Here is a 10,979-nt window from a genome sequence, read left to right on the forward strand (position 1 = left end):
CTATATCCAAGGCCGAGTCCGAGTGTAAGTTGATGACTGTGTGTTCTTGGAGTTGAAAACATCATACTACAGTAGCCTTGACCCTCTCTCTCTCAAGAGCCATCTAAATCACAAACCTCCACGGGGTATTACCAAACTCAAGTCTCCGTATTCCGTACTGTCCTCCATCGATCTGTAATCCTCATGCTGTCGAATTCTGACCTCTACGAAGACCTCTGCTCCGCCTCCGCCTCCGCCTGCTTCTGCACCTCACTCTCCACCCCCCTCTGCAAAGTCTTCCCCTGATCATGCTGAGCCTCCCGTCTCGCCTGCTCCTCCCGATCCCCCGTCAAACCCGCAACAGCACCGCCCACAGTTCCGGAAATCCGGTCCTTGATACCGGATCCCAAATCGTTGAGCTGGCCTTCCGCTTCCTGGGCCTTGCCTTGTTCGTTTTGTTTCTGACCTTCTTGCTTCAACCCTTCGAGACCGAGGGTTCCGCCGACGAATTCTTTGCCTGCGCCCACGGTTTGGTTCCAGCTGCCTTCTTGTCGTTTTGGGTCGTTGGCTGCCACGCCGGACGCTGAGACGGAGAAGCCTCCGACTGAGGCGCCGGCTTTGGAGACTTCATCGCGAGCTTCGGCGATGTCTTTCTTTTCTGTAGATATACTGTTAGTGAGTGATGGATACAACGATGATGATGTTCGACTCACGCTCTCCCTCCGCCTGATCCTTCGTGCTGCCTGTGAGCGAACCCCAAGCACTCTGGACTGTGCCCGACACAGCGTCGATGGTGGATTGGAGAGTTGAAGTTTCCTTGTCCGACATGATGGCGTTGTGTTGTGATTGATGACGAGTTATTTTTTTCGAGGTAGATAGTTTGTTCACACAGAAAGGTTCAGTTAGCCAAGTCGATTGACAGAATCTATATATCTGCCACGCCACGCGTGCACTATTCTTTCATTCACGCGCCCAATGTACGTCATAACTGGCCCCACCACACCAAAAAAGTTGGTTGTAGCACGTAGCACGTAGCACGGCGCGACGAGCCACGAGGTCGTCCTACACTACGCACGTGGACCCACAATCTGCAGTGGCTTGTTCTAGAATCCGCAGATACTACGCTTTTCGAAATGAGTGCAGTGTTCTCGAAGCTCCAGCTCCAATCTGCTTTGAGAAAAACAATCCGACACAAAAGACAGCACAAGATGAATCCAAGACATCCTCATGGTCCGCTCTCTTAAAAACACTAACAAGCTACACGTCCCATGGTATCTTGCGTTTCGCAAACAAGCCAAAAGTCAGATAAACCACCCAAAAGTCCTGAATATCCAAGACAGATATTGCGTATCCGAGTCTTTGTCGCCCTCACTCAATCTCGAAATCGTTCAGACAGCAGTTCCCAATGGCTTGCTATCACCGTCATAGGAAGAGCGAGTCTTCAGCCGGCATAACAATTCCACGAAACGTCTCACTACTCGAGCGCCCCGCCGCAGGATTCGTCCATTCCTGTGAAGTCGTGAAGTCTTCCGAACCGCTCAAACCTTCGTCGGTCGAGAAAGATACAATGCTTGCGGGGTGGCCACCGCTTTGCGGAGTGAGGCCAGAATTGGAACTCGTATTGGTGTCACTTTGACACAGAGTCCACAGGTCATTATGCCAGGCGACAGATTCGCTGCTGATTACTGGCGTAGATGCGTTATTGTGGATTTCGAGAGTGGGCGCATCAAGTAAGGCATCTACCGGTGGACCGCCATAGCATGCATCGTAAATGTTCGTGTCGCCGTTGTCGAGGCTTCCAAGGAGTTTTTCCCAGTCGCTTGGGCCAGGCTCGCTCTTTATCGGTTGTGTGGGTACGTTGCCAACCTGAGGGGTGGCATCTGGCTCGTTTCCGAAAGAAAGATAGTCCAAATTCGTATGCCTTGTCGTTGGGGATGGTGGTTTGGGCTTCGGTTGCAACGCTGGTGGAGCAGAGGGTCTTGTGGCGGCAGTCGATGTTGGTCGACTATACTGATTGATTGGAGATCGTGCGGGCTCCGAATGAGAGATTGAGGATGGACTGTAGTTGGCAGGCTGCAAGGACGGCTCTGATTGCGTTTGTGCATTGCGGGGATGGAGGCTGATCTGATGCGCTGTTGCTCGACGACCTCCTTCGCCGCTAGCATCCGGCCTAGGCTTCGCTGCAGCGCTGAATCGCGATGCGAGAGCCTTCAATTGCTTGCGAGTCGAAGAGGGCGAGCTGTGACTGGACTCTCCCTCTTCGGAGTTGTGCCGCGATAAGGGTGGTGTTTTCGCTTTGATGACAGGAGCTTGTGGTGGAACGAATGAGTTCGAGACCTGTTCAAAAGAAGTAGCATTTGGTGCCTCTGCCTTCTTCAACACGTTGATTAGAGCCGTTAGCATTTTGCTGTTGTCTTTCAGAATCTTCGAAGCAGGTTCAAGCCCGATGCCCTGTCCCTGGCTGTCAGCAAAAGCAATACGAGATGGCCAATCGTGAGGAAGATCGATCTTACCTGGAACAATAAACCAAAGCCAGAGAGCACAAGCATCTCGTCTCTGTTCAAGCAGAAAGAGAAGCTGAGGGCTCTCTCTTCCAGAAGTTGTACGATCTGGATCATATGCTTGCACGAGCTGGCCATGGCGATCATTGAAGACTGCGACCTGGAGCCTAAGGAGGCACAAATGGCCGGCCGATGTATGAGAGCACGAATGTAGTGATAAGCGAGTGAAAGCAGAGGTGACCGGCTGCTAATGGTTCCGGTGCTCGGTTTGTCTTGAGCAAATTGTAGGCGGAGATGTGGCGGAAGACCAGCACACCACGTCTCCAGCTCATCGGAGAGCTCAGCGAGTTTTTTCAATGACAGGTCGTACGATGTCTTCGCAGGATAGACGTCCTCCAAGACTCTGGAGAGTATTCGAGCAGCTCGAAATAGTGCCAGAGCGCTAGATAGCTTGGTCGATTCTCCAGGTAGCGTGGGCTGAAACCCGCGCTCAGTTACGTACTCGTCATCAGCGTCGACCGGGAATTCGCAGTGGACATCATCGTCCTTTAGTTGTTTGGGAAGGCCGAGGATGACAGCCGTGAAGCTATCGACGGTGTATAGCGTCCAGAATACCTTCTTCCGGGTTTCGCAAGTCAATGTGCCCAGAGCGAAGCGTTTCTGCGACTGATGTAGGCCGAGGCGAGTGCATAGAGTGGTGGAAAGACCTTTGTAAGATAGCAGTCGTGTATAGTCACCTTGTTGTACGCAGAACAGTTGTGCGAGAACCAGCACTTGTAAAGTAGTCATAGTATTAGCCGTGATGATAGAGTCCAGCGCAGCCTTCCACTGCGATTCGAAGCTGTCGAGGTCTGGTGACGACCGTGTGCCGCTTGACACGCAAGCGATGCCAAAGACAAGGTTAAGCTGTGCAAGTTCTCCTTTATCGGTGACGGATTCTGGTTCCGCCACATATCGCTCGTAGAGGGTCAAGAAAGTCGGACGGTGTAGGACCGGAAATAATGGTGCCCATTCTTGGAAAAAAATGTTGACGAGCTGGTCAGACAGCATTCTCGAAGGAGCTTTGAACGTGACAGGCGACGTCGGAGTAAGTATTCCGGCCCTTTCCTTCACGCTGCTCATGAGCATGACATTGGTGTCGATGTCCTGTGTGGAACGCCCCGTTTCTTGAACTCGATTCTTGAACGCTTCAATGAATGTACGCCCGCTAGAAGTACCCGCAAAATAAGAGTCTGCTCCATCCTCATCAAGAAGATAAGGCGACTGTTGTACTCGAAAAACGTCGTCTTTCGGTAGAGATTCCGCCTTCCCAAGAGGCGAATCTACTGAAGCAGTAGACGGTCGTCGCGGTGACGGTAATTGTATCGGATGAGAAGATTGTGAATGTATGCGCGATAACATGTCAATTTTCTCATCCTTCTCATCCAAAAGTTCCTTCAACTCTCGCACTTCTGACTCCAGACCTCGCACTCGCTCTTCCAGTGACTCTGTGTATCCTCTTGGGAAAGCTCGCCTACTCAGTTTATCACTCGTCTTGCATTCAAAGCCAACATTGGCGCACTGCGAACAGCAGGGTCGAATTCCATCACATCGTATCTTCTTGCTTCGACATCTGTGATCCAGTGAGATGGAGTTGATTCACTCGCCTCGCTGACCTTACCTGTCACAAGCCTGTGCAATTCTTGTCTGCGCATTTGTCCCGACCTTGATGACTTTCATTGGAAGTATGCCCGGCATGGTGGGAGAGTCGCCAGCGTCCGCTAGCAGTCCGAAGGTGGTATATTTAGTTCCAAGTCTCGCTGGAGAGCGGGGATTGAGTCGTCGAGCTCATCCAGCCGCAGGTTGAAAGTCTAATGGTAGTGCTCAGCTCAGACGTTGTTTTGGGCAGAATAAAGGTTGCTTGGAGTTGAGAGGATTGCAAGACGGCAGTGTGTTTGAGGGCGATTTGCGCCATCAATGGGACAATCCGGGGCAGCACTGGGACATGCGCTCGGTACCACACTGGCGACGGCTTGGGCCTCACACGATCAATTTGCGGAGGGCCCCATGCAGACGGTTCCTTCACAAGTGACGGAAGCTCGTCTCAATTGGTTGGTTGGGGCATAGACTTCTTCTCAGGTGAGAAGTGGGGAGTGATATTCTGGCCATTAACAAGCTCGAAACCTTCCAGTCCGCCGATATCCGAACTAAACGGACGGATACAGGGCAGAACTTCGCCTATATTCTAGGCATTGGATATATGCTAGATTCTTCCGAGGGCCCGATTCCGTTGACCAACATCCCTACGAGCGAACATCTCTCAGCAAGCAGTTGCAAATCTGGTCAGTCGATTGCGTGAAGTTTCTGATGATTTAGCAAAGTGTCGTTTGTTGTCCACTAAAACCTAGGCACAGCAACGTTAGCGAGGGAGAGCGGGGCAATCAACCAGAGCTGGGACCAGCTATGCTCTTATTTGTCAAAGGGTTCGAGAACATCTTTTGTCCAGCCAAGTGTGATATCATAGCAGACCCAAATCGCCAATGCCCAGTAAGCTGCGCGGCTCATATGCAGATGCAGATAGCTAACGCATGGCGGCTGCACCTTTCACGGCCCATGCTGAAGAGCAGTCTGCGTAGAAGTGCTGTACCGAGGTCTCCATCGTCTTGTCAACCGCAAATCTGACTTGAGCTCCGCTTTTCATCTCATCATGTATCCTTGCGACACACAGACATCAGAGCAGGTTGTCTCATCATTCCCAGCATCCCAGCATACTGGGCAGCTTAAGCTTCGTGGGGAAGCTGACTTCGGATAACTACCACTGAGACGCTCAATATAGAAAGCAGATCATGCGAAGTCCTCTTCCGGGGATTGAGCATTCATATCGGACAAGTATCGTCTCACAACTGGATCGTCTGCCAAAGCTAGTTTCTGTTTGGGAGTTAGTCCTGGTTGCGAAAAGTGCGCGCTCGCACAGCTCCGAGCTGCGGCTTCGGCCATACCACGATCCATTATAGATGTATGCACACCACTATCTTGCATTCGCAATTGCACAGATATTGTGCCTAGAAAGGCAGAGTTGAGCAAGGGCAGCAGACTTACCTGTCTCTCAAAGTCTCCGTACGCCTTCTCAAGAAGCTCGAATTCTAATCTCCTCAACTTCAAGGCTGATGCATAAGGAAAGCTCCTGACGTCTGCTGCGTCACCATGCGGCACAGCGTCGAAGTCTTCCTGGGTACTGTACAACAGCTGCAGCTGGTCGAATACTCGCTGCTGTAGGATTACAACAGCACGTAGCCTGTATACAGGCCATAGGTCGCTCTGCGCAAGGTGACGCTTTAGATCGCTGGCTCCATGCTTCAGTTCGATGCCTTGGAAAGTGGCTTGGAGCTCTGGCTCGTCCTGGTCGACTGTTCTCGCGAGCTCAAAACAGAGTCCGTCCTCTTTGCCAGCGCACATAAGCCAGATAAAGTCACCCTTCCAATCAATCTCATCCTCTGTGTTGGACTCGTCATCGACATTTCCGCTGCCGACCACATCGATGATCTTGAATCCTGGAGCGCAGTCTGCAATCTTCATTTTTGCTGTTCTCGACGGGTCGCTATCCGGTATGCTTAGGCTGAGGAACAAAGTCTCTGCTGTGTCCATGGAATCGTCGATGAATCCGTAGGAGAACAGCACTGTTTGAGAGATTATTTTCACGTCTTTGATCCAGGTAGAAAAAAGGACTTACTCTCACAAGCTCCTTTTTCGTCACCATAAGTGATGGTGACTTCTTGTCCTTCCTGAAGGGATTTGCCCTCTATCAATCGAAGAAAGTATCGCCTGAAACGTTAGTATTGCAGCGTGATGGTATCTAAATCATACCAACCCATCTTCGCGGTCATAGCGAGCAACAGTACCATCGCCGGCAGCATGACTGGCCAAATCCATGCCTGGAATCATGCAAGAGCCATAGAAGTCCAAGGCTCGCGATCGGAACATGGCATCCACATGCTGTGAGAGCAGTAGGTGAGCAATGTGGGCAGCAGCGGGGGTGCCATATAGGGAGCGGAGCTTACCAGCCAATCTTCAAATGAAAGAAGTCCTTCCACCAGATTGTACCATCGTGTGCGAGCGGCAGACTCGCAAAGAAGATCATATTCACGGCGCAGGCTTTTCAACTTCGCAGCGACAGCCGGCGCCAGAGTAGTGCCAGCCAACAATTGAAGCTCTTCCGGACGCCAAAAGGTGGGTAGAAGCTCACAGGGCAATGTCTTCACGTAGCTGTGAAGTGTTAGCGTCTGCTTATCCTCAACTCCGGATCTTGGTCAAGTTCGGGCCATTTGGATGAAGACGCACTCTGTAAGAGCACAATGGACGCCGACACGTTCAGCAAGATGGGGGCAGGAGACAGAAGCTTGAAAGAGAAGGAAGGAGAGAATGGCACCTCGAGGGGTCTAGGGCAAGGTTAGCTAGACTCCTCTCCGTACACCTAGCCAGGCGGAGTATTCAGTAGGATATAGGGCATGTCATGAGGCCAGAAGTGGGGTTGTCAAAGGCCTGTACCTACTCTGCCGAAGTCGTCAAGGCTCTCAATGAGCTCCCGAAAGTGCGTGTCGAAACGGGCGTGTCTTTTGACCGCTTCCATCGAAAGGACGAGGTCTTCTGGTATTGTCAAGAACACGGACGACTCCGATGAGGAATATTGAACAGGCCTGTCCGCGAGTAGGCCGATGCCTCTCCCGGGTATCAGAGCAGGAGAAGCGCTTTTGAATTCGATGCCATTGGCGACGGCCCATGTTGTCAGGGCAGCGACGTCGAGGTGCAGCCAGCCCTCTGCTTTTCCGCGCTGCACCAGCATTATTGTTGCGCGACCGTCCGCACGCGCCTAGCTGAGCGGTTGTCTGTAACGGTCGCCGGTCGACGGTTGGAAGTTGGAACAGCGTGGTCGAAGACGAACGGTTGTGCGATGTTGATGTGAAAGAAAGAATGCAGCGAGACCCTGAGGCGGGCGGGAGGGCGGGAGGGCGGGAGGGCGGGAGGGCGGGAGGGCGAGGCGAGGCGAGGCGGCTGCACGGCTCGCCAGCCGGGTTGCCATGGTCGATGATTTGGCAAAACAACAACAGAACAACAAAGCTTGCGCACTGGCATAGATACATGTATTGCTCCATCTACAGACAGACTGGCTTTCACACCACCCACATCGCGCGTCTCTGGCTGTGGCTCCGGCATTCTCATACTCATCCTCGGGCTGCATTGCATCTCATCGCAAAGGCATCGTCGGCAGAGCTCTTGGACTTCCGCGTACCTGCAGCTGCGCGCGACCTCGTCCTCCTCCACCTCGCCGCCCGCCGCCCGCCGCCCGCAATACATACACATATCGCAGCTCTCCGCCCGTCTATTCATACCAGCGCAACCTCCATACCAGACGCATTATTCGATAGTCTGCATTCTCCGCCGCAGGCGCCAGGAGTCTGCGACGGCCACTGCCAATGCCTCATCAGTCGCGGCAGAGTCTCGCCGAGACAGCGTCCGTCACTAGCTATGGACAGGTGATTGAGTACATCCAAGGTGCGCACCATCAGAAGCGGCAAGCGTGACAGACAGCCATAGACATTGTCGACCGCATTGCTAACGGGACAACGGTCACGCTTACAGATCGCCTCTACCTTGCATCCTACACGCATGCCCCCGATGAGAGCACGCCGTTCCCATACCCTGCGAAGCACAGTCGGTCGCCGCACAAGCGAGCATCGCGCGCGCAGACCGGGCCTCAGGCTGCACAAAGCAGCAATCCAACGCTTCCGCCCTTCTACTTTTCCATAGACCGCAGCCTGCTCTACAATGCCTTCCACGCCGATTTCGGTCCACTGCACGTTGGCCATCTATACCGATTTGCTGTGCAGTTACACGATGTGTTGGGACACCCAGACAACGAGAACCGAGCTGTCGTGTTCTGGAGTCATGCAGATGCGCGGAGTAGGTTTTGGAAGTGAATCCTGCTACCATGTCATGTCTAACATATTCGCAGGTCGAGCGAATGCCGCCTGCATTCTCGCCACTTACATGGTTCTGATCCAGAATTGGCCACCACATCTGGCTCTGGCCCCGATTTCGCAAATGGACCCGCCATGCATGCCATTCCGCGACGCAGGCTACAGTCAGGCCGACTATGCTTTGACCGTCCAAGATGTCGTGTACGGGGTGTGGAAAGCCAAAGAAGAGGGTCTTGTGGGTCTGAAGGAATTCTCGCTCGAGGAGTATGAGAAGTATGAACGAGTTGACATGGGCGATTTCAACTGGGTGTCGCCCGATTTCCTGGCTTTTGCTTCGCCACAACATCAGCCAACTCATGTCATCGGCCCTAATGACCCTATGTACAACGACCTGCCACGATCGATTTCGGCCATCAAGCGAAACGCTACCTTACCAACGCCATTCAAGAATGTGCTTACCCACTTCGCTGAAAGAGGGATTGGTCTTGTCGTTCGCCTCAACTCGGAGCTCTACTCGCCCAGCTATTTCACTGCACTGGGTATCAAGCACCTGGACATGATCTTCGATGATGGAACATGCCCTCCGCTAAATCTGGTCCGAAAGTTCGTGAACTTGGCGCACTCTACCATCAACGATAAGCATAAAGGTATCGCTGTACACTGCAAAGCAGGTCTTGGACGGACCGGCTGTCTGATTGGAGCCTATCTCATCTACAGATATGGCTTCACGGCGAACGAAGTCATTGCATTCATGCGCTTCATGCGACCTGGCATGGTTGTTGGACCGCAGCAACATTGGTTGCACCTGAATCAAGGCACTTTCCGGGAATGGTGGTTCGAAGACACCGTGCGAGAGAAGATAATGGCATCAATGCAACCCGCGACTCCGACACGCGTACAGACCTCGAGTGCGAGACGTCTCGCCAGCAACGGTCAGACGTTCACTCCTCCTGGCGGCGATCGCCATGCTGCGAGCCCAAGACGAGCTCTTGGCGAGATCACCAATAACGAATCCGCCGCAACATCAAATGGAGGCACAAACTCTGCCGATGACTTTAAGAACAGCGTGGGTGTTGCAGACGAGAATCTGCCAGCTCCCACGCCTGGGCAGCCTCGCAAGACGAACAAGGTCTACGGTGGTAGGAGAATTATGACCGAAAATCAGCCTTTCAGCATTCGAGAAGACACCCAAGCAGCTCATACGCAGAGATCCCGGACGACGATGGACGCCAACGAATCTGAGGAGGACTACGCGTTGCGTATGCTGTCTCGGAAGACGAGCCAATCCCCAGTCAGCCGCAGCGGCAAAAGACGAGCAGTATCCTGTACCACCACAACGACGACGACAACCAAGTGGGATGTTCCCACGGATACGAGCGAGGCAGAGAATCGTCCCGAAAGTGCTGATCAGGTTGCAAGTCCAAGCAAGCCACCGAAGACACCAAGTGCCAAGAGCGGTAATGGCATGGGTAACTTGACCATAAGCAAGCGGTCGTCGCCGGTTCGTCGTAGTACAGAAGGCAAGACGAGCGTACGCAAGACCAGTGGCCGGGTTGGCAGCGTTGGCTCCCAAGGACTACGAGCCCACAAGAGCTCCTGAGGAGAAACTTACGGGCGTGAGATGAGCATTGTCGATGTCGTATAAAGCAATGAATGGCAAGGCGCTGGTTAAGGTCTGGGAAGGTTTGTTTGCTGCGGTTTGCATTTCTGTCATGGGATTTTCGTATCTGTTGCGACAACGAGCACCGTCTTGGTGAACGAACGAAACGCATTGGGCGCACGGTGGTTACGGTTACGGTTACGGACTCTGTTCTTGGGCATTTCACGCATGGCACTGTGGTGCATAGCGAATGGCTATCAATGATGTTTACGGTCATAGATGGTATCATCAAAGATTTCTTAACCCCAATTTTCTACTCACTGTCAAAGCTTTCTAAGAATAAGCTAATGACTTCGCAAGCAAGTATGCGACACCTCTCTTAACGTATGCATCTGACGAAGAATTTTTTCGCACCCAATAATAATGATTAATCACAATACTCGAAGCTCTCTAGAACCGTTACTCCCACTCCCCCTCCCCCAAATCCACCGCCACACCCTTCCGCATACACTCCATAATCCAATCAATCGTCCAAGGCACATACCTATACCCCTTTGGAAAATTCGGATCTCGTTCCGCAATCTCCGAGTCGTCGAATGGAATTCCTGCTTCCATACTCTTGACGTTGGCGTGGTAGTGTTTGTACGTGTACGTTTCTGGATCGTGGGACCAGACCCATTTCGGCAATTTGGGTTGTGCGCGTCGGGGATCCAGGGTGACTTTTTCCCAGTCGGTTTCTTGGAGGAGCTCGGCGTTGGAGAATCCTAGTTTTTGGGCGCAGGCGTTGCGGGTGAATCTTTTGTGGAGATTTTAGTAATGATATAGTGGAAAGGGGATTGAGAGGTGCGTGTTTGCGTTCTTACCTGAATCTTATGTGTGAGCGAACGGCTTCGGGGATTTTTCCGTTGGATAATTGGAGACATGTTGCTAAGGATATTGCGTCTT

General features: G+C 52.6%; 5 protein-coding genes across 5 annotated transcripts in view; 1 reads left to right on the forward strand and 4 right to left on the reverse strand.

Annotated features, from left to right (window-relative positions):
- Positions 1 to 26: 26 nt before the first annotated feature.
- MYCFIDRAFT_47794 (uncharacterized protein) lies at positions 27 to 843 on the reverse strand. The gene is made up of 2 exons (XM_007921807.1): positions 693 to 843; positions 27 to 637 (listed from the first exon to the last, which is right to left on the reverse strand). The coding sequence occupies exons 1-2, from the start codon at positions 805 to 807 to the stop codon at positions 204 to 206; spliced, it is 549 nt and encodes a 182-aa protein (XP_007919998.1). The 5' UTR covers positions 808 to 843; the 3' UTR covers positions 27 to 203.
- Positions 844 to 1,193: 350 nt separating this feature from the next.
- MYCFIDRAFT_47796 (uncharacterized protein) lies at positions 1,194 to 4,389 on the reverse strand. Its single transcript, XM_007921808.1, has 3 exons — positions 4,141 to 4,389; positions 2,493 to 4,092; positions 1,194 to 2,430 (listed from the first exon to the last, which is right to left on the reverse strand). The coding sequence occupies exons 1-3, from the start codon at positions 4,215 to 4,217 to the stop codon at positions 1,402 to 1,404; spliced, it is 2,706 nt and encodes a 901-aa protein (XP_007919999.1). The 5' UTR covers positions 4,218 to 4,389; the 3' UTR covers positions 1,194 to 1,401.
- Positions 4,390 to 5,303: 914 nt separating this feature from the next.
- Positions 5,304 to 7,302, reverse strand: MYCFIDRAFT_129844 (uncharacterized protein; the record flags this gene model as incomplete). Its single annotated transcript, XM_007922629.1, has 7 exons — positions 5,304 to 5,387; positions 5,559 to 6,136; positions 6,190 to 6,281; positions 6,328 to 6,452; positions 6,518 to 6,722; positions 6,798 to 6,895; positions 7,009 to 7,302. Coding segments are annotated over 7 exons (1,476 nt in total), but the record flags the coding sequence as incomplete, so codon positions are not given.
- A 351-nt stretch (positions 7,303 to 7,653) lies between these two features.
- MYCFIDRAFT_47800 (uncharacterized protein) lies at positions 7,654 to 10,341 on the forward strand. Its single transcript, XM_007921809.1, has 3 exons — positions 7,654 to 8,009; positions 8,097 to 8,417; positions 8,470 to 10,341. Exons 1-3 carry the CDS (start codon positions 7,931 to 7,933, stop codon positions 10,032 to 10,034), a joined length of 1,965 nt encoding a protein of 654 aa, XP_007920000.1. The 5' UTR covers positions 7,654 to 7,930; the 3' UTR covers positions 10,035 to 10,341.
- A 152-nt stretch (positions 10,342 to 10,493) lies between these two features.
- The window catches only part of MYCFIDRAFT_184415 (uncharacterized protein), a gene marked incomplete at both ends in the record, with an annotated part of 1,794 nt that continues 1,308 nt past the window's right edge, over positions 10,494 to 10,979 (reverse strand). Inside the window, 2 exons of the mRNA XM_007922630.1 lie at positions 10,494 to 10,830; positions 10,921 to 10,922. Of these exons, the coding sequence (XP_007920821.1) occupies positions 10,494 to 10,830; positions 10,921 to 10,922 (339 nt within the window). The remainder of the gene's footprint in view (positions 10,831 to 10,920; positions 10,923 to 10,979) is intronic.

Source organism: Pseudocercospora fijiensis (genome assembly GCF_000340215.1).
Source record: "Pseudocercospora fijiensis CIRAD86 unplaced genomic scaffold MYCFIscaffold_1, whole genome shotgun sequence".
In the NCBI taxonomy this organism is placed as follows: Eukaryota; Fungi; Ascomycota; class Dothideomycetes; order Mycosphaerellales; family Mycosphaerellaceae; genus Pseudocercospora; species Pseudocercospora fijiensis.

Coding starts and splice junctions, on each gene's coding strand:
- MYCFIDRAFT_47800 (XM_007921809.1), top strand. CDS start 7,931: ATGCCTCATCAGTCGCGGCAGAGTCTCGCCGAGACAGCGTCCGTCACT. Junction 8,010..8,096: donor GGTGATTGAGTACATCCAAG/GTGCGCACCATC, acceptor TCACGCTTACAG/ATCGCCTCTACCTTGCATCC. Junction 8,418..8,469: donor GAGTCATGCAGATGCGCGGA/GTAGGTTTTGGA, acceptor ACATATTCGCAG/GTCGAGCGAATGCCGCCTGC.
- MYCFIDRAFT_47796 (XM_007921808.1), bottom strand. CDS start 4,217: ATGCCGGGCATACTTCCAATGAAAGTCATCAAGGTCGGGACAAATGCG. Junction 4,093..4,140: donor ATTGCACAGGCTTGTGACAG/GTAAGGTCAGCG, acceptor ACTGGATCACAG/ATGTCGAAGCAAGAAGATAC. Junction 2,431..2,492: donor GCTTTGGTTTATTGTTCCAG/GTAAGATCGATC, acceptor AGCCAGGGACAG/GGCATCGGGCTTGAACCTGC.
- MYCFIDRAFT_47794 (XM_007921807.1), bottom strand. CDS start 807: ATGTCGGACAAGGAAACTTCAACTCTCCAATCCACCATCGACGCTGTG. Junction 638..692: donor GGATCAGGCGGAGGGAGAGC/GTGAGTCGAACA, acceptor GTATATCTACAG/AAAAGAAAGACATCGCCGAA.